Genomic DNA, 22,513 nt, shown 5'->3' with positions numbered 1-22,513 from the left:
GAGAGAGAGATGTGGAGTGTGGGGGTGTGGAAGTGGGAAAACGCTCCCTCTGTTTCGGAGTTGGTGGATATTATAAAGTGATAGAAATGAACGGGGTTTCGTTCGGTCTTTAACAGTCCAAACGCGGCAGGCAAATTTCGTATAAATATAATGAATGTGGTCCATTTATGCCAAATATGTAACAAAACATGACACTTCTTACTTAACTCTAAATGTTGGTTTAGTAGAAAGCAAGTAAAGGTATGAAATTTTCAATTTGAGTTATATTCTTCGGGACATTGTCTCTGCTTTGGTAAACCGTTTGTTTGGGAGAAAAGGTAGGAAAATAGTAATGCCATAGAGAAATACACAGGAAAATCCTTAATTATTTTCATCTCAAATAAGCAATAAATCATAGCGAAATGGCTCCCTTCTTATATTGGATATTCATGCAACAAAAACAAAACATGGGTCATCTACGGTATGAGAAATTTTTCAATGTAATGAGAATACGGTCTGGTATACCAAATGTTATAATACAATTGGTTGGAATTTGCCTTGACCTTGGTATTTAGATATGTTGTGTTTGGATTTCAAATTTAGAAAATTCTTGTGAAGGTCCATTTTGGAAGGGCCCTTCCACAAAATTTGGAACTTAAATCACATAAGATCAACCTCTCTCGAGAAAACTCTATGTGGAAACGAAACCTAGCAACCTTTACTTGCGCCGCTGGCCATTGCTCGGGCTTAGGCTGACGGCCCCCTCTCCTTTTCTCTCCCTTCCCCCCTTCTCCCTCCCACGGCCACCTCCTCCTCCGACTGGTTTTTTCTGGTTTTATTTTCTTTTTCTTCTGAAACTGCCAATCCAATCCCAGTCCTCTCCCCATCCCCAACACCTCTATAAACTTGTAGTCTTGTAGATAGGAACAAACGGGAAACTTCGCGATAAAGCTGGTCAGTTTCGAATGGTTTTGAAACATATCCATCCATTCCGCACTTTGTGCATTCCTCATGGGTAGACTGAATTACATCAGCAGTCATGCCCAGAATGGGTACATGCCATGCTTGAATACCTTTATAATCCTTCACATAAACTTTGCCATCTTGAATACGGTTGCTGATATTGCGTTCCATATCACGTATTCTCCTTGTAGCTTCAAACCTGTGGGGAAAGAAATGATACGTATAAATGTAGTGACCAAATTTATCCAAAAAGGGCCAAGTATACAACCGAAAGAGAGATTTTATGAGTTAACTACACATGGCTACCTTCTATATAAGATGACTTGCAAAAACTGAACTTGCTAAGAAACCTCGCGCTTTAAATATTATTTTTAGATCTTAAGTTTTCTGACATTTCAGCAAGGTTTTCAAAACTGAAAGCTTTCTAAAGTTCAAAACTAAAAGCATCACTCACCCATCCATCTCTGGCATCTGGATATCCATGAAGCAGGCATCAAAATGGTGGGGCGGCTTAAGCAGTAAGATTGCCCTTTTACCATTGTCTGCACATTCCACCCATGCCCCATGCTTTTCCAAATCATCGGCAGCTACTCTGAGTTTCGCATTATCATCATCTATAATAAGAATTCTTCTGCAGAACAGAAGGTCGCGGAGAGACAAACTTGGGAGCTCCCCATTCCGGAGATTTGCCTTACCAGCTCCCATGGCTCTTTGCAGTGAGGCAGCAAGCATGCTTGCCATGAGAGGCTTCATGATGACAGTTGGGGTAGGGACACCTGAAGTTGCAGACCTTATTCTGCATGAGGTAATAGAGTTGGTAAGAATGAACAGGTTCGGAGGAACCTGTCCATCAATTTTCCTTAAATTACGGACAAAGAGAGCCGAAGTTCCCGAATCTTTATCCCAGACTTCCTGTTCGACAAGGACCATATTGATAGTTGTACTCCCACAGTTTATGCTAGATAAACCCTCATACAAATCAGAAACTACTACAACACGAATTCCAAGCCGTTGTATATGGTATCTTGACATCTTGGCCCTAACAGGTCTTTGGTCCACTACTAATGCTGTCATGCCATTAAATTCTGAGGATGCAGCATTTGACTGGCTGCTGATTTGCTGGATCGTTAACTCATTTGAACTGGAGCTGGCATTGGTGAAAACAGCAGTAAATGTACATGTGGAACCAATCTTCGGAATGGTAACAAACCCAAGTTCCCCTTTCACGAGGCTAACCGAACGCTGGCTTATCCGTATCCTCGTTTCAATTCCTCTATCTATATGTCCCAAATCCGTAGAAGGTGAGAAAACAAGATGTTGGGCTTCTAGAGGGAGGATTCCAACTCCTGTGTCCTCAACAGATACAATAATATGGATGAGGTCAGGTGACAATGAAAAACCGCTTGCAGATCCATTTTGGCCGAAACACCTAAATCCTCCCCAACTGCGGCGTCTATCTGCAACGGGGGAACCACTCAAAGTGTTCTTCGGTGATGATTCAGTCTCAACATCTATTGAGCCGATCAGCTCCTCGACAAGATGAACCGTGACAAAGATGTGTCCTTTCTCTGTGAACTGTAAATAAAATAGACATTGTCATTGCCATTTATACAGAACGCAGTGGCTTAAATGGATTTAAATTCCCGTATTTAACAAAGCCTCATATACATATATGAATACCTACAGATATCCAGGGGTAAATTTATCCACTCTCATCATTTTACTCTCTTTAACAAAAAGTTGAGAACCCACTAGACACTTACTTTGATTGAATTCCACATGAGATTGGTGATAACCTTCCGAAACCTTCTGAGATCACCAATAAGCATATCAGGAACCTGATCTGAGACGTATACCGCCCACTGCTCTTCCCAAAAATTTGGTCATGCAAATTTCAAAAGTTCAGTTATTGGACAATGAAAACTTATAGCAGAGAACCACACATAAAACAGTGCAAGATGAGTTTTGTTCTAGGGAAGTGGCGGGGGTGGAAATGTTATTTACCTCTACTTTTTCTTGATACTCCGTCTTAAAGCAGGACAAAACATCATCCAGAATAGGTCGCAGATAAAAACGCACTGCCTCAAGCTTCGGGTCCAGGAGTCCAATTGCAAGTGATTCCAGGAATCCATTTGCAAGTGAGACTACACGTCTTCCACAACTCAGGGCAGTTTGGATATAATCTAGTTGAGTATCATCCAGGTTTGTGTCCATTAGCATTTTTGACATTCCTGAAAAGGAACAGGATTGTCAAAGTTCAGCAAGCTTTCTTTTGGCTGTAGTTTTGCTCTAAAATCTTCAGCAATGTAGGTACATGATTTTAACCAAATAACAGCACCAGTCTCGCGAACTCACCTCGGACATGATTCATTGGGGTTCTGATCCCGTGAAAAACAGTTGCAAGAAACTGCAGAGGATTAAGATCTGATTAGGCACAAGCATAGTTCAATTCCCAACAAAATTTCCCTGCATTAACTAAAGTCAGAAAGTACCTCAAAATCGGCAATATCAGCTGCCTCGGCCTGTTTCTTGGGCTCCATCATCTTATGGAAATCATCCTCCACTTTGGCAATCCTGTTTACAGTTGCATGGAAAATGTAGCCAACAAGCAATGCAATTGTGAGGATCCTAATAGAAGTCGTAATGGCCAACCACGGCCATGGTGGCTTATGTTTGAACCTGCATAACGAAGAAACTCAGCTTCTGAATACAGTTCTACAAGAATTTCTAGATGCCTAGGTCCCTCAGAAACAGTGTGATCACAATAAGTAAGACAAACTTAACATTTCCTAGTCTAGTCCCATTACCAAAGACCATGGAGAGGCCTATAGAACATAGAAGCTCAACCCTAAAAGTATAAGGCACAAGACTTAGTGGTTACCTGCACCGCATCTCATGGTTCCTTAAGGGATCTCCAAAACTTAAGGAGCTGATGTGAGGCAATCCATCATCTGACACATTTGAACCATACATCCTGATTGGATGCGACTGATTGGTTGTGTCATACACGTTCACAAGGATGGTTTGCTTGCTAGCGAATTGTTGAAGTAACTTCTCCACTAGTGACTCAATATGAAAGACTCCACCAAGATACCTGGTTGGCAGAAACAACAGGATTAAAAAACTTAATCTAAAGTATAACCACTCTGAATATTATGATTCCAGCAAAGCAATTCTGTCTGCTGATATCCCTTCAAGGCCTTGATGATACCATAAAGGAACGTGGACATGCTTTTTATCGGCGGAAGACTTGTATTATGCTTTTAATAACATGTTCTCATTCAAAGAAAGCATACCCAACAGTCGCTTGAATTCTTTCATTTGGAGTTGCATTTGAGGACAGATTTCTTTTGTAGACAGCAAATGTCAGTATTACTCCAAGTCTGTTTGTTTTAAGCAGCCGAAAAGGAGCAGTTAGAACCCCCTTTCCCGATTCTCTTGCACGCAACACGTTTTGTCGATCTTCCTGTTGAAACGCAAATCAGGAAACCAAATTTTTCTAGATAGCATGAGACAATGTTAAGAGCTTTCTAATTTTCTAATATAAAGGTACCATCATCTAAATTTTGGATACATCAGGACTGCTAACTAAAAGTAAAAGATCCTAGACAACCACTAATTAACATGCTGCTTAATTAAGATAATAGAATTCGACTGGATCTACCAGTATAGTTGATAACTGAAATGTGACAAGTTGACGAAATAAACTAGATAAGGAAATACCTTCCCGGACAGCACATCAAAAGAGATGACATGTCTAATGGTATCCTGTGCAAAGATAACAGGAGCATATTCTTCCTGAACTACTGGGGCATGGTCATTCTTATGAACCTGGTTTTGTTCCTGGGTATCCATTCTCTTGATACTCCAGCCCTGCTGCTTCTCAAATTCTTCTTTTTCCGAGTGGAGCACCCTTACAGCATATGCCACGCCACTTGTGAGGGGTCTCTCGAAAGCAGTTCTTTCAATGTACCGCGCAAAAGTTTTCTGCAGCTTCCGAAAGTTAGGATGTTCTATCAACTAGATAACTAGCATCATAGCTACAGAAAGCTCAGATCTGAATTTCTGAAACTAAAGTAAGCTAAACGTATCAAATTAACGCCGGTTGAGAAACCGCTACAAACTTCTTCGAATTTAACGCTTTCAAGCAAAGCCCCACGTGAACAAAATGCATCAACTAGCAGAAGAGTACTAATTAACAGACAGACAGATAGGTAGGTACTAGGTACTCGTTAAGTACCCTCAATAAATATCAATATGAGTGACATAGAACACCAATGCTAAGGGGAGGGAACATTTTTGCTCAACACCCTCCTATAAGCCGAACTCAATCACGACTCGCCGGCGGCAGCGACCTCAACCACCTCACCTCCTTGCCGCCGTCCAACCTCTTCTCTCCAGCCTCTCTTTCTTCTTCCCCCGTCCTCTCTCTGGCCGCTGACTGAGAGAGTCAGACCCACCCCTCTCTCGACATACATATATATATATATATATATATATATATATATATATATATATTGAAGTGCAGTCGAATCGGATATGTTGAGTTCATGATTCTGCTATCTGTGTTTCTATTTGTGCCAACAATGGTACTGGAAAATTTTGAAAAAAGAAGAAGCTTTCTTGATGTTGTGTATAATGCGTTGCGAAATCATATTTTTGTCTAGTGGGCTAATTTTGGTGAAATATGTTGCCGGATGTCGCCCTCGAAACTTAATTTGGCTTCTTGTTATTAGACAATCCTGTTTATACACAACAATTCAGTATAAATTGAAGTGCAGAAGAAGGGACGCACAAATTTTGACTTGGGGGAGGAGAAAGGACTCACAACTTTTTTTAATATTAAATTTTTTTTTCTTTCCTCATTAAGTTTTAAGTTTTAAGAGATTGTTAAATATGTTTAAAAAAAAAATTAGTATCCGATCTCTAATTATTAATGTTTATTAAATAAAATCTTATTAGTTTTTAAATTTTAATTGAAGTTTCTAGTATTAATGTGATAATGAATTTATATGTTTATTACATAATTTTTTTTAAATAAAAATCAGTAATTGATTTAGGGTTTTAATACTCACACCTCTATTAAACTTCTAATTAATTTTCAATTCAAACATTTCCAAAAAAAAAAAAAAATTAGAATAAGTTTGTACCCATTAGTTTTTTATAAAAAGATTCTCAATTTTTTAATCTGAAATGTACCTATTCATATAATTTTTAATTTTTTAATCTTAAATATACCCATTCTTAAATATATCAATTTGTTATATGTAAAATGTACCTTTTTTTAATATAAAATGTACTCAATTTTTCAATATAAAATTCATTCAAATTTTTTAATCAATTTTTAAACTTATATGGGAACATTCTTTTTCATTGATTTGAGAATGTATATATGTCAAGTTTAATCGAAGAAATTTACATATGTTATTTGTCACAGCCCGTTCCAAAATATTACATTCGTGGCTGTGAATGGACGAAATTGCCCTTAAGAAATACTAAGTATGTGAAGCTCAAGTTGTTAATTATCTAGGTTCCTAAGTTTTGAAAATAAAATGGAATTTATTAAGGATGGAACTTAGATTTTTAGGTTAAAATTTTGTGGTTTGGAGTTGGGGATTGGAAAAGGACCACGAGGGATCCCCACATCCCTCAATCCTCTCCCTATTTTCTGCATACTGTCTCTCTCTCTTCCCTCACGACTCTCTCACTCTCTCTGTCACTCTTCTTCTCCGTTCGAACAAACCAACCACAAAACAACCCTAAACTTCTACCAATGACGGAGTTAAGACCACCATCAAACTCCTGGAACCTCCACGATCACGATGGTATCCATTTCAGGTAAGTTTTGCTTCGGAAAAACCCTAGTTTCAAAGTTCCCGTGAAGAGCACTGTTCATGAACTTCGAATTAGCTTTGTTTTAGGTGAAACCAAACTCACAGTGAGCTTTAGGAAGTCACAAGGAAGCTCGGAGTGCTTCGTTGGCATGGATTGGACGTCGGGATCACGAGTTGTAAGTTTGGCCGATTTCTTGAATTTTTGAGAAGTTTGATCTCGTAGTTTTTAGGCCCTAAAACTAGTCCAACGTGAAAGTAGATGTTTAGGGCTTCAAATGGGTGTAAAATTCGAGAAATTTGGATGAAAAACGAAGGAGAATAGTGGATTTGAAATATTCCCCAGTTTCCGGTGACCGGAGTCCGGCGAGGGACAATCGGAGAAGAAGAAGGAATATTCCGTTATTTTTAACGGCATATTCCTAACGGCAGTAACGGTATCTGGTTAAGTTAACGGAATATTCCGGGATTTTAACGGAATATTCCTGACGGCGTCAATTGACACCGTCAGTGTGCACGACACGTGGCCGCGCGTGGGGGCGCGTAGGTCCGTGCCACGTCAGGCGCGTGGGGGCGCGTGAGACCTCCAAAAATTATTTTAAAAATATGGGGATGATATGGAGGTTGTGTAGGTCACGGTGGTATATTCATATACCCAATTTGAGCAATATATGAGGAGTTATTAACTAAGATTTGGGTTAGGCGTTAAATAACGTCAAATTGGTTACTTTTGTATAGGTGAGGTTTATGCGGGCATCGGGCATGGCCAAGGGATGCTCAGGGACTTACGAGACGTCGATGTAATCTGTGAGTGGGCAGTTTTGTTTTCCGTATACATATACTTGCCGTTTTCCCAGAAATTGAAAATGCATGAAATTATGATTTAAATGAAAATGTATAAAAGTATATGAGATATATTAGTTGAAATGCCATGCATAGAAGTATGCGAAAAGTATATAGAATTATATGAAAAACGTGAATCGAATTGCCATGCATGAAAGGATATGAATTGATATATGATGCATATGTATGAATTGGTGCGGCGGACGCACAGGTGAGTATTTAAATACTGTTATGATGATGTTGATATATATTGAGCTCAAATCCTGCACCATGGTTTAGTGCTTATAGTATTCACCGCATCGCACGCTCGCCTTGGATCCAAGTAGATGCTGGTCGCACAGTCCACGCGGAGTGGGTGCGACGGGCCAGTCGAAGAGTGTTAGTGAGATTTCGACTGGTGGGTGACCTTAGATTATGTGCACAGATGATTGATGAGAAAGCACTAGAGCGTAACTTGTGTGCAGAAGGCTGGACAGGTCACAGAGGTGACTCCGGCAGAGTGAGAGTGATAGATTTTGAGCTCTAGGTTCAACCGTGCAGGGCTATTAGAGGGCCTCCGGTTGATTACTTTCTTGCACCTGATATGATTATTGTTGATGCATCCATACTTAACTGTTGATTTTAGACATGGCATGGCATAACTGATATGAAAAATGTTGAAAAAGTGAATTGAAGTTTTGAGAATATATATGTATATTTATATTTTACATTTCTGGGAAAGTATACAGGTTTTACGGAGAGGGGTTACAACGTTTTGAGAAATGTTTGGATTTGGAAAAGAATTGTTTTACTGACCCACTCAATTTTGGTTTTGCGCCCCTCCAGGTTCAGGAATCACAAAGGTGTGGTGACTACGAGGAATTCGACGGTGTTCTGACAGATTGGACAAAATTAGGACTCACCTTCGGGTGTATCAACTTATAAATTGTATCTTTAAAGCTTCCGTACTGTGCAAATGGTTACGTCACTCTCACGTGACGGCCAGCATGCCCTCCTTCGGGACGGGGTGTGTCAGTTGGTATCAGAGCATGGTTGCAATCTTGGACATCTTGAGAAGTTCTAGTGAATTCTGTCAGAACTACACCGCTTCGTAGCAAGCCACTTAGTTAGAGGAATTTAGTCTCCCTAATATAGCGGTTTAGGGAAAACTATTATTATGGTGATTCAGTCTATTATAAAAAGGGACATTTTAAGACGGGTTATGAGTTGAATTTGAATCACCTTATGAAATGATGAACCTGAGGGAACGAAGTGACGGTTTAACCGTTTGGAAAAGAAGTTTCGGATTATGCAAGTCAAAGGAAATTTCCTTCTGACAAGGGGTCGAGACGACTACCTGGTTTTGGTTATGAATTTGTATCCTGGTGGAAATAGGAGTATGATTTGTTGTCACCGGAGGAACAGTCGATTGAGAATTGTTTAAGGACTTGTTTAAGGAAAAGTTTATCCCTCCGGCATTTATCGATGGTAGTAAACAAGAGTTTACAATTATGAGACAAGGAAGGTGATGATCGAGGGATATTATAGAAAGTTTTCAGAATTGCCTCGTTCCATCCAGATATTACTGTTAATTTGGTTGAGGTGTTATGTTGTTTTAAGCTGGGTGGCAAAAAGGGAAGTGGTATTTTGGGTGACCACTATCCATTATACTTCTTACCAGGAATATACGAGATGTTGTTGAGCCTTGAGGACTCTGAGAACATGATCAACGAGAGTAAAGAGGAATAAGAAAAGAATGGGAATCAAAAGAAGACGATAAAGTTAATGATTCGTCATATCAAGGATATAGAAAGATTCAGAGCTTCGAAAGAAGTGAAGCTAGAGTTAATTCTTCCAGCTGAGGTTTTAATGTCACTGGTCAGAGTAAAAGTGATGGATATACTGGTAATCCCAGATATTTGAGACAATGTGTCTCGAGTAAAGGAAATGTACTTTGTGCAACAGGTACAAAATTAACACTTTGTGAAGTGTGAAATTAATGACTGTGTTTATGTGAACAGAGGGGACACATAATTGTGAATCGTCCCTAGAATCAGTTGTACCCAACAGTTTTCTATGACATCGTAGTATCGATTCAGCATGTTTATGGACTTAGTAGTTTGGTCGGATTGACCGTGAGTACATAGAGATTTGATGAGTTATATGTTCAGCTGTACAGACCATGAGAAGTGGATTCGACTGACACATGAGAAATTGGTGAGTTATAGGCTCGGCCGTACCGACCACGCGGAGTGGATCCGGCCGACGTATTATTGAGATGAGAGTTGAATCAGCCGTATTGGTCATTCTAGTTGACTTCGGCTGATATATTTCTTATTATGTATGTTATTACCTAGAGAGTAGTAAATAAATGTAGTTGAGACGAGTGTATGTATTTTGCATTGAGTGACAAAATAATAATGTTATATCTTTGAGAGTGGTTGCCTACTTATCGAGACAACGATGATTTATCAGTATTGCGGGCTGCAGACCGTAATATTAATAACTCATTCGTGGATTCGTTAAGCAAGCAACCCGGTAGATTATTTTATGTTAGTATTGTACTTATTCAGAATGCTTAGTAGTAATAGAGTATGAATTGTGTCGGTTAAATTATTTCCATTAGATTGGTTGGTTATAATTGTGACTAGATGGATTGTTACGGGAAACCAGTCATTTTCCATCGATCTGGATGATCAGAGGTTACCTTAATGAGTGGGCATGCAAAGTGAAGTGAGTTCAGCCATTATTTATGCTGTGAAAGCAAAGAGATTGTTTTGAAAGGCTGCCCAAAAATACTTAGCTCATGTGGTGCTAAATGATATTGTTTGGAGTAGTGTGAATAATGTCGAAAGGGTTAGATTTTTCTTGATGTCTTCCCTGAAAGTATATCTGGATTGTCTTCAGGCAGAGATATGAGGTTCATTATTGAATTGTTGCCAGGTATAAATTTATGTTAAAGATTGGTTCATGATGAGTTAAGGGAATTGGAAATTCAGTTTGTTGATGCACAAAACCGGATGGTCTTGGTACAACGTAAATCCGACCGTGAATTTGCAAGTAATGTAAATAACACAAGATATATCGTGGTTCACCCCAAGGTTTGGGTTACGTCCACACTGATTGTATTTTATTTCTCTGAAGAGGGAGAGAGAGCTTAGGGGATGTGAGGAGCTTTGAGAGGGGGTGAGAGGCTTCAGAAATGGCCTCTGATGGTGAGAATGAGCCTCCCCCCAATTGTGAGGGTGAGGGGTCCTTTTATAGAATAAGGACTCATCACTTATTACATATTTGCCCCTTCCTTTATCCCATAATTACATTTAAGTCCCCCGAGTATTTGTACGAGATCTAAATACGAGGCCCTAAATATGGTATAAACAGTAGTCCCCTAAGTCTTCAGTCAAGAGAGTCTTTTGGCTGGAGACTTGAAATTCAGTCCATGTGTGGGCCGAAGTAACTAGATGTCGTCTTGAACTGGTGCTTGATATGAGACGGTGCCTAATCTGAAATGATGCTCAACTAGAAGTAGCACCTGTTGCGAGGCCGCTCTGCTTGTGGCTTATATTGCCTTGGTTGGCTCGGCTTGTGGTGTTGAAGGTGAGGGAGTCCCTTTTATAGAATAAGGGCTCGTTCCTCAATACATAAATGATGGGCTAGAGTTGATGCTCGCGGCGAGGCGGTTGCTCAGCTGGCGGCGTTTCTCTCTAATGAAGGTGAGGGAGTCCCTTTTATAGAATAAGGGCTCGCTCCTTAATACATAAATAATGGGCTAAGTCCCCCAAATATTTTTCATGAGGCCCAATTGAGGCCCAATATATGGTACATAATGTAGTCCCCCAAGTCTTCGGTCAATAGAGTCTGTTGGCTGGAGACTTCAAATTGAATCCATGTATGGGCCGAAGTGGCGGTTGTTCGGAGGCGGTATTTGTATACCCTGCACTGAAGCTTTGTAGGTGAAGCTTTGCAAGTGAAGCTTTGAAGCTAGAGCTCTGTAAATGAAGCTTTCGAAGCTGGAGCTTTTGTAAATGAAGCTTTTGAATCTAGAGCTCTGTAAATGAAGTCTTTGAAGCTAGAGCTCTTGTAAATGAAGCTTTTGAAGCTAGAGCTCTTGTAAATGAAGTCTTTGAAGCTAGAGCTCTGTAAATGAAGTCTTTGAAGCTAGAGCTCTGTAAATGAAGTCTTTGAAGCTGATTGACATGAGTGATGCTCATGAATGTTTATGTTGATTGACATGAGTGATGCTCATGGATGTTAACATGAGTGATGCTCATGAATGTTAACATGAGTGATGCTCATGAATGTTTATGTATGATTGATATGAGGGATGCTCATGAATGTTTATGTATGATTGACATGAGTAATGTTCATGTATGATTTGAAGTACTGGACGTACTTTTGATCGTCTGGTTGGAGCTATTTTGGGCTTATGGGCCTTCGCTCCTCCACAACATGTCAGCCCATTTGTTTTGGGCTTTTCCTTTTTTTTTTTTTTTTTTTTTTTTTTTTTTTTTGACCCTCTGATGGGGTTTATACATATTAAACTCTGATGGGGTTTATACAGATGTCTCCGAAAGATAATAAAAATAAATTACATCATTCGGGTGAGGTGTTTATTCCTTGCTTTTGCAGTGTTTTTCTGCTGCCCTCTCTCTGTGTCTGGCAGACATAAAGAATCATAATAATACAAAAAATCTTTTGCTTTTCTCTTTTCCTTTTGCTTTTGTTTCTGTTTTTCTCCAGACATCCATTTTCTTTTTCTTTTGCCGTGTCTTCCACTTCTTTGTGGAATTGTTTACAATTCCACTAACACCCTTTTTCTTTCTTTATTCCTTTCCTCCATTTTCTTCTTCTTTTGTCGTGCCCTCCATTTCTTTGTGGACTTGTTTACAATTCCACTAACACTTTTTTCTTTCTTTATTCCTTTCCTCCATTTTCTTCTTCTTTTTGGGTTTTGTAGAGAGATAGAGAGAGAGGAGGTGGTGGTTTGGAAATGATGGCTGCGAACGTGATGTTGCAATTGACAGCAAAAATCTTGGTTTCGCCGCCGACGTAGCAGAGCCGGTTGTCTTGCAGGCAAGGGAGGAACCTTCCGCCGTAGCTGCACATGAACTTGGCCTTGTAATTTTGGGTCTCTCTCTTTCATGCATGCAACCACTCCTGTTCAGCCTCCCATTGAGCTTAACCACAATCTTTCCAGCTCTATGGTCATCACCATACTCAAAATCTGGTTTCCCCAGGAGGCCCACTTCCACACTAATATTTGAAGAATAAGTATAATAATAAAAATTATTAAAACAATCTTGCTTTAAGAAAGTGTGGCCAGCATCTTGTAGTAAAAGAAGACTTATCTTCTGTGGTTTGGATAGTGGGATTGTGGGCTGGCAGATAGTGGGATAGTGTCTAACAAGCAAAGTTGATGTCGTTGATGCTTTGTCGGTGCTGCCAAGTTGATGCTCTGTCGGTATTTCATGATTTCGTGCTGCTGGTCTTTTTTAGAGCGTGCATGGCCATGTCGGCCGCTGGTAGTGATGGCGGTGGCGGTGCTCTGTTCTTTCTTCATGGTTTCTTTGTAGAAGATGAGGTGGTGGTGTTGTCGATGGAACGGTAAATGGAGTCGAGAAGGGAGGAAGAGAAAGATGTGTTGAGGAGCAGCAGCAGTTGGGGCTGCAGCTTCGGCAACACCTGGGGCAGCGATGGAAACTGCATCGCCAAAGCCAGCATTCAGGACAAGATCCTCGATGTTTCTCTTCCCATAAAGTTTGGCGAAGAGGCCAGGCCAGTAAGACTTATCAGGGACATTGGCAGCTTTCACCAAGGTTGCAATTTTCTCGGCAGTGACGGGGATGCCTTCGTCTTGGAGGAAGGAAGCTTCTGGAGACACTGCACCGTAATCGCGGGGAAGTTGTCGGTGAACTGGATGTACTCCGACAAGATCATCTTACCTCGGGCCACGAAGCTGTAGATGAACGATTCCTGAGTCATTGTCGAGTTGGCGAGTGAGTTCGCTCGGAGGTGTGGAAACAGCGGTAGCAGACAAAATTCAAAGCTCTGGTTGGTCTTTGTTTCTTTGTTATCATGGCGATTTTTCACATTTAATGAGCTGATTTGTTTCTTTCTTTGTTTTTGGTTTCTGTGTGTGACTGGCTGACAAAGGAAGAGAGAGGTGGTTGGAGGTCTGCGACATTTTTTTTTTTTTTGAAAAAGCTCAAAGAGTGAGGTTTTTGGGTTCTGCAAATTTTGCAGATTCACCGTGGAGGTTGTGAAGTTTTCACGATGGTGAGATGAAAAAATGAAAGAGAACCGACATAGCTTTTTGTGTCGTTTCCCACAGACGGCGCCAAATGTTGATGCACAAAACCGGATGGTCTTGGTACAACGTAAATCCGACCGTGAATCTGCAAGTAATGTAAATAACACAAGATATATCGTGGTTCACCCCAAGGTTTGGGTTACGTCCACACTGATTGTATTTTATTTCTCTGAAGAGGGAGAGAGAGCTTAGGGGATGTGAGGAGCTTTGAGAGGGGGTGAGAGGCTTCAGAAATGGCCTCTGATGGTGAGAATGAGCCTCCCCCCAATTGTGAGGGTGAGGGGTCCTTTTATAGAATAAGGACTCCTCACTTATTACATATTTGCCCATTCCTTTATCCCATAATTACATTTAAGTCCCCCGAGTATTTGTACGAGATCTAAATACGAGGCCCTAAATATGGTATAAACACAGTTGAAAGAATTGGTTGATAAAAGTTTTATTCAACCTAGTACAACACTTTTGAGGAGCCCCAGTTTGTTGGTGAGGAAGAAAATGGATCTTGAGACTGTTCATTGATTATAGACAATGGAGTCGGGTAACGATTGAGAACCGTTATCCATGGTGATGTACTGATGTTTATTTAACCAGCTCAGAAGTAATTGCGAAGATTCAAAGATTGAATTGAGATCTGGTTACTACCAATTGAATATTATAAGTGACGTTGATCATAAGATGGTTTTCTGGACTTGTTATGGTCCTTATGAAGTTTGGTGTTGCTATGTGGATACTCATGCTGTTTTATGAGTTGATGGATGAAGTATTCCAATAATGCCTTGATAAATTGATATCATTTTCATTGAAGATATTCTGGCATATTCTGAGCCAGAGCAGAGCATGTAAACGTATTAAGTCGATGAAGCAAAGATTGAGAGAACGTTGGTTGTATGCTAAGTTTAGCAAATGCGAATGTTGGATGAATCAAGTGGCATTCTGAGATTGGTTATATCTGCTTAAGGTATTCAAATGAATTCTTAAAAGGTAGCAGAAATTGAGGAATTGGAACAACCACGAGCTGTAATTGAGATTCGGAATTTCTTAACTTACCAGGCTATTTTTGATGGTTGTGAAAGAGTTTTTAGTCATTGCTTTGTCATTGACGAGACTGTTGAGAAAAGAGGTTATGTATGAGTGGGAAGGAAATTGTGAGCAAAGGATTCAACAACTGAAGTATTTCCTCACTCATGCACGTATTTTGGTATTCCCAAAGAATAGTGGTAATCATAAATTTTTAGTGATGTTTCTTGAATGGTATTGGAGGCATGTTGATGCAAATGTTAGGGTGATTGCATACGTTTCACGATAAAAGGAACCTCATGAGATGAATTACCCTACGAGTGACTTGGAAGTCATGATTACCATTCTTGCTGTGAAGTTATGAAGGCATTATATTTGGTAAGAATGCAAGATTTTTACGAATCCAAAAAGTCTTCAATATCCATTACTCGGAAGGATTTTGATCTGAGGTAGCGAAGGTAAATTGAATTGTTTAATGTATATGATTGTACGACCAGGGTGATCGTAAAATTGTTCTAGCTGATACACTTGGTGAAAAGATTGCAGTAAGATTAATGTCTGGCACGTTGCCAAGAGTATCATCTTGTGGATTGAAAACCAACGGAAGAAAAATTAAGAATGGAAGATCGAGAATAAGTTATACTTGTTAATTTTCAAGTTAGGCCTGTTTGGTAAGGTCGTACTCGAGACTCAAATGGTTAACGAAGAAATTTAAGAATCAACCAAGGCAGAGAAAGAAAGGAAAAAGAATGAGTACATGATTCGTGAATCAAATGGTATGTGGATATAAGAAAACAAAAAGTATGTGCCTAATGCTAAGGATTTAAAGTAAGTAATTTTGGACGAAGTACACTGTTCAGCTTCTGCAATATTCCGAAAGTAATAAGGTTTATCATACCATTCGACAGTTTTATTTGGTCAGCAGATTGAGGCAGAAAGAGATAAACCTTTGGATTGAGATAACTATTTTCTGTTTCGCAGTGGAAATGGAAAGATATTACTTTGGATTATGTGTACAAGTTTCCTTGTACATAGGATGGTTATGATCGAATTTGAAGTGATAGTTGGTCAATGTACCAAGTTAGTACAATTACTCCAGTGCTGAGTAATAACTTTTTCCCAGATAGAGCAACGGTACTTATTTGTTTTATGGAAAGAGAATTGGATTACGGAACTGCTGAGTTTCTTAAGTATGTTGGGTGCGCAGTTTCCGAAATAACGCCATAAGGTCCATGAAATGTGTCATGTGTGTCGATTTTTGCGGATTTGTGGATGGAATGTTTCTGGGTAAAGAAAGATTCCATCACGAAAGAGTTTTAGTAGACCCTGAGACTATGGATGAGTCTCCTCAAAGTATTCAGGTGATTAAGTTAACCTGAAGTAACCAGGAATGGCAAAAGAGATCAACAGATGGATATGCCACTAATCGAGTGTGTAAGGTAAATGGTTTGATATTTTTGGAATTTCACCATGAACAGAAATAGTAAGATTCAGAAAGGAAGATAAGATAAGACTTAAACACAACGGTCCGTTTTGATCACTAAGGGAATCGACGAAGTTGCATACAAGTTTGTGATGCCTTCAGAATTGGCTAAGGCACATAATGTATTTTGGGTTCGATACGTTGTCACTAGGTGGCAGATTCGTCACATGAGATTCTGGTGCAACTATTGAGAATTAAATTGGATTCGACTTGATAAGGAACCAAGGACGACTTTGGATTGGAAAAAGAAGGTCCTGAAAAGTAAGACAGAGTAAGTGGTAAAAGCTTTGTGAAGGAAATCATTCAGTAGAAAATTATGTTGGAGAAAGAGAATCGGATGAGAGAGATTTACCCGAAGCGATTGTTGGAGTATGGTTGATTTAGTTGGTTGCTGGAATTTCGGGGACGAAATTCTATAAGGAGGGGAGATTGTCACAGCCCGTTCCAAAATATTACATTCGTGGCTGTGAATGGACGAAATTGCCCTTAAGAAATACTAAGTATGTGAAGCTCAAGTTGTTAATTATCTAGGTTCCTAAGTTTTGAAAATAAAATGGAATTTATTAAGGATGGAACTTAGATTTTTAGGTTAAAATTTTGTGGTTTGGAGTTGGGGATTGGAAAAGGACCACGAGGGATCCCCACATCCCTCAATCCTCTCCCTATTTTCTGCATATTGTCTCTCTCTCTTCCCTCACGACTCTCTCACTCTCTCTGTCACTCTTCTTCTCCGTTCGAACAAACCAACCACAAAACAACCCTAAACTTCTACCAACGACGGAGTTAAGACCACCATCAAACTCCTGGAACCTCCACGATCACGATGGTATCCATTTCAGGTAAGTTTTGCTTCGGAAAAACCCTAGTTTCAAAGTTCCCGTGAAGAGCACTGTTCATGAACTTCGAATTGGCTTTGTTTTAGGTGAAACCAAACTCACAGTGAGCTTTAGGAAATCACAAGGAAGCTCGGAGTGCTTCGTTGGCATGGATTGGACGTCGAGATCACGAGTTGTAAGTTTGGCCGATTTCTTGAATTTTTGAGAAGTTTGATCTCGTAGTTTTTAGGCCCTAAAACTAGTCCAACGTGAAAGTAGATGTTTAGGGCTTCAAATGGGTGTAAAATTCGAGAAATTTGGATGAAAAACGAAGGAGAATAGTGGATTTGAAATATTCCCCAGTTTCCGGTGACCGGAGTCCGGCGAGGGACAACCGGAGAAGAAGAAGGAATATTCCGTTATTTTTAACGGCATATTCCTAACGGCAGTAACGGTATCCGGTTAAGTTAACGGAATATTCCGGGATTTTAACGGAATATTCCTGACGGCGTCAATTGACACCGTCAGTGTGCACGACACGTGGCCGCGCGTGGGGGCGCGTAGGTCCGTGCCACGTCAGGCGCGTGGGGGCGCGTGAGACCTCCAAAAATTATTTTAAAAATATGGGGATGATCCGGAGGTTGTGTAGGTCACGGTGGTATATTCATATACCCAATTTGAGCAATATATGAGGAGTTATTAACTAAGATTTGGGTTAGGCGTTAAATAACGTCAAATTGGTTACTTTTGTATAGGTGAGGTTTATGCGGGCATCGGGCATGGCCAAGGGATGCTCAGGGACTTACGAGACGTCGATGTAATCTGTGAGTGGGCAGTTTTGTTTTCCGTATACATATACTTGCCGTTTTCCCAGAAATTGAAAATGCATGAAATTATGATTTAAATGAAAATGTATAAAAGTATATGAGATATATTAGTTGAAATGCCATGCATAGAAGTATGCGAAAAGTATATAGAATTATATGAAAAACGTGAATCGAATTGCCATGCATGAAAGGATATGAATTGATATATGATGCATATGTATGAATTGGTGCGGCGGACGCACAGGTGAGTATCAGGTGAGTATTTAAATACTGTTATGATGATGTTGATATATATTGAGCTCAAATCCTGCACCATGGTTTAGTGCTTATAGTATTCACCGCATCGCACGCTCGCCTTGGATCCAAGTAGATGCTGGTCGCACAGTCCACGCGGAGTGGGTGCGACGGGCCAGTCGAAGAGTGTTAGTGAGATTTCGACTGGTGGGTGACCTTAGATTATGTGCACAGATGATTGATGAGAAAGCACTAGAGCGTAACTTGTGTGCAGAAGGCCGGACAGGTCACAGAGGTGACTCCGGCAGAGTGAGAGTGATAGATTTTGAGCTCTAGGTTCAACCGTGCAGGGCTATTAGAGGGCCTCCGGTTGATTACTTTCTTGCACCTGATATGATTATTGTTGATGCATCCATACTTAACTGTTGATTTTAGACATGGCATGGCATAACTGATATGAAAAATGTTGAAAAAGTGAATTGAAGTTTTGAGAATATATATGTATATTTATATTTTACATTTCTGGGAAAGTATACAGGTTTTACGGAGAGGGGTTACAACGTTTTGAGAAATGTTTGGATTTGGAAAAGAATTGTTTTACTGACCCACTCAATTTTGGTTTTGCGCCCCTCCAGGTTCAGGAATCACAAAGGTGTGGTGACTACGAGGAATTCGACGGTGTTCTGACAGATTGGACAAAATTAGGACTCACCTTCGGGTGTATCAACTTATAAATTGTATCTTTAAAGCTTCCGTACTGTGCAAATGGTTACGTCACTCTCACGTGACGGCCAGCATGCCCTCCTTCGGGACGGGGTGTGTCATTATTAAGCCTAATATCTTTTCTGTTCCTGTGTTTTTGAAGAATGTACCCATAGTTTGGTACAATAATTTTTTTGTTTGTTTGTTAATTTTGATGAATATACCTATATATGTATATATGTATGTTTATATATACACAATATAATATAGAGTATAATTTATATTTTATTATTTTTAATCCCATAAATTATGGATTTTATTTAAAATCTCATTAATATAAACAAATACAAATTTTAATTTTTAATTTTTAATTTAAAAACTATAGTAACTTACATTATTACATTAATATCAGGAACTTCGATAAAAAACTAAAAACAGACAATGTTGCAATAAAAAAATATTGATAGTTAGAGATTGCTTCTAAAGTATCCCTTCAAAAAAAGACTAGTGGTAGACTTAGAAATGGGTGGTGACCATCCACCAAAGTTAATAGTGGTGAGAAAAAAATACCCTACTAAAGAGATCTTCTCAAAAATAAAATTTTTCATAAACTTTCTGTCAACTAATATTTTTTGTATAATATTGAAATGAAAATTGATATTAACTGTGAGGTGATAAAGAGTTTTTAAAAAATCTTAGTTTAACAATCTACTTTAGCATTTCTTTACATCAAAGGCACCGCCGACAAACACCAATTCCAACATATTTACCGTCCTAAAAAAAAAAAAAAATATATATATATATATATATACATATACATATACCATCCTAAAATTGCTCAACTTCGACAGATGATAACTTGAGGTATTCATCAATTTCCCCCCTGAACTTGTGACTATTGGCCAATTTCCCCCCTCAACTTTAATATTGGCCAATTTTCCCCCTCAACTCTCATAATTAGTCAATTTCCCCCCTCAACTTTAATTTGGCCAATTCCCCCCCTCAACTCTCATAATTAGTCAATTTACACCCTATTGTTAATTTTTTTTTAATTTTCCATCTATTTTTTTTTTCTTTCAATCTTTCTAATAACTTTCAACAAAGTACTAAAATTAACATAAACTCACCTACATAATATAGGGTAAAATGTACAAAAACATAATATAATTAGTATGTGATATGGGTTGATTATAAGAAAAAGTTATGAATCGGGTTTAAAGCATGTAGAAGAAGAAATAATAATCCTAAACTCATGGATTAGACATATTTCAATAAAATGAGTTATTCTTAATAAGGAGTCGAAAATTATGAATTGACTAGCCATTTTTGTACTAAAGCTCGATTCTCCGCAATTTACTTGAACTTAGCTTTCACTTTTATAAAGAAAATTGTATTCACATACAAAAATGTACACATCAATCCTTTTCGTTATCAATTTTGTATAGTAAAAAATCAAATAAAATTACTCCATACTGATTTATTATGACTAATAATATTATATATGATAAATTGCAAAATTCTAAATTTTAATCTATTTGTAATAGGATAAAGACATACGAAAATGATTAACATACATCTTATTTAGTTTCTTACACACACTTGTTTAATTATGATCAAATTAAAAAATTAACAGTAGGGTGCAAATTGACTAATTATGAGAGTTGAGGGGGGAAATTGGCAAAATTAAAGTTGAGGGGGGAAATTGACTAATTATGAGAGTTAAGGGGGGAAATTGGCCAAAATTAAAGTTGAGGGGGGAAATTGACCAATAGTCACAAGTTTAGGGAGGAAATTGATGAATACCTCTGATAACTTTACCTAATCGATGGCCAAAGGTTGCTTTCCGTCGTGGAATGTCGAGATCAGCATCGACATGGCCTGAATGTGGTTCATGCTGACATTAAATTGATCCTGCAACATCCTCGCCCTCTCATCACACATCCTTGCAAGAGTCTCCTTCCTCTTCTCACTGGCCTGTGAGCTGATGAACGGGAAGATCCAGAGGTTCACAATTGTCCACCCAACCACCCACGAAAACACAAGCTTCCTCCACCACGTTTTTCGGACTCTCTTCAGCCCGATATACTGGTAGTAATGTTGGCGGATCTTGTTGATGTTCAGTGGGATTTTCTCCCACCATTTGAGGCACATATTGGCATCTTCACCAAGCAAACCTGGCTTGGTGTCTGTCACAATCCCATCAGTGAGGTACCAGTTCAGGGAAATTACAGATACAATGGAGCAACATAGCTTCCAAAGCAGCAGCCCCACCTTCAAACCGAACCCAAATACAGGGAAGAAACTCATCCACCACAGCATTAAACCAAGCAAGTTGACCAAGACATTGCCAAGAGTTGAAATTTATATTTGCTAGCAGAAAAAACACTGTTTATATGTGAGAGAGTACTGTTCACAAACAGTGAAATGGCTCATTTGGCCCTGCTTGGTTTGTATAATTTCATTTTTGCCTGGGTTAATCTTCCACACCGTTCCATGATCCATCCATAAGAATATTTTATCAGTTTCATTCATACCTCCTCGACCGCTTCATTCTTCATTGCGAATCGAAACCAAAAACTGCTCATCTAAATTTTCTCAGAGCTTCATTTGTTCCTCCTCCACTGCTTCATTCTTGCTCCACCGCCAATCGAAAGCTAAAATTGTTCATCCAAATCAATTTCAGTTCACTCAAATCCCTAGAACCCTAAAACTCAAATTTCTCCAGATCGTCCTGATATTGAAGGGCAAACCCAAAACCCAGATCCCTAACTCAATCAAGATGTTCACCGACTCTTCAACTTGCCTTCTCGAACAAAACATCCAGGTTTTTTTTTTCATTTTACCCATCTCAGATTCAGGGCCGGTCCTGAGTTTTTGAGTGTCCAATCCAAAAACTTAAAATGTGTTTTTTTTTTTAAATCTATATCATCACCATTTTAATGGTCTTGAGACTCATCACCAGCATTTTCCTCTAAATCATTACCATTTTCATGGTCTTACTCATCACCAACATTTTCTTTTAAATCACCACCATTTTTATAGTCATGAGACTCGTCATTAACATCTTTCTTCACATAACCACTAATTTCATGATCATGAGACTCCCCAACAATATTTTGTGACTCTTCACCAACTTATTTTCTCTTAAATTTTTAACCGACTAATTCTTTGTAGAGAAAAATTTATTAAGAGATTCTCCTAAACTTTTGGCAATTTCGTTATCTTTTGCTTTTTTTTTTCATTTCATATTGCCAGAGAGTTGTTTCCTAAAAGACATGATTTCGATAATTTATTTGCAAAAATTACCTACACATATTATAACAAAAATTCTTATCAAAATTATCATTCCAACACATATTATATATTATAAAAAACACTAACACATAGTCTAACATATAAAAATTGATAAAATTGAACCTAAAAATTGGGTTTGAAATGAAATGAAATAATTCAATTAATCAAGAATTCAATTCATCAACAACAATTATATACATCAATTATCATATAATTCTATGTCACTTGCAAAGTTT

The 22,513-nt window shown here is 38.8% G+C and overlaps 1 protein-coding gene across 1 annotated transcript; it reads right to left on the bottom strand.

The window, feature by feature from the left end:
* Window positions 1-394: 394 nt before the first annotated feature.
* Window positions 395-21,313, bottom strand: LOC126608694 (histidine kinase 3-like). Its single transcript, XM_050276668.1, has 10 exons — window positions 20,802-21,313; window positions 4,666-4,929; window positions 4,239-4,408; window positions 3,824-4,036; window positions 3,435-3,621; window positions 3,298-3,349; window positions 2,947-3,173; window positions 2,706-2,804; window positions 1,397-2,517; window positions 395-1,141 (listed from the first exon to the last, which is right to left on the bottom strand). Exons 2-10 carry the CDS (start codon window positions 4,795-4,797, stop codon window positions 727-729), a joined length of 2,616 nt encoding a protein of 871 aa, XP_050132625.1. The 5' UTR covers window positions 4,798-4,929; window positions 20,802-21,313; the 3' UTR covers window positions 395-726.
* Window positions 21,314-22,513: the final 1,200 nt, after the last annotated feature.

The sequence above is a fragment of the Malus sylvestris genome, chromosome 16, assembly GCF_916048215.2.
Source record: "Malus sylvestris chromosome 16, drMalSylv7.2, whole genome shotgun sequence".
NCBI lineage: Eukaryota > Viridiplantae > Streptophyta > Magnoliopsida > Rosales > Rosaceae > Malus > Malus sylvestris.
This window is presented reverse-complemented; position numbering and strand designations above follow the sequence as displayed.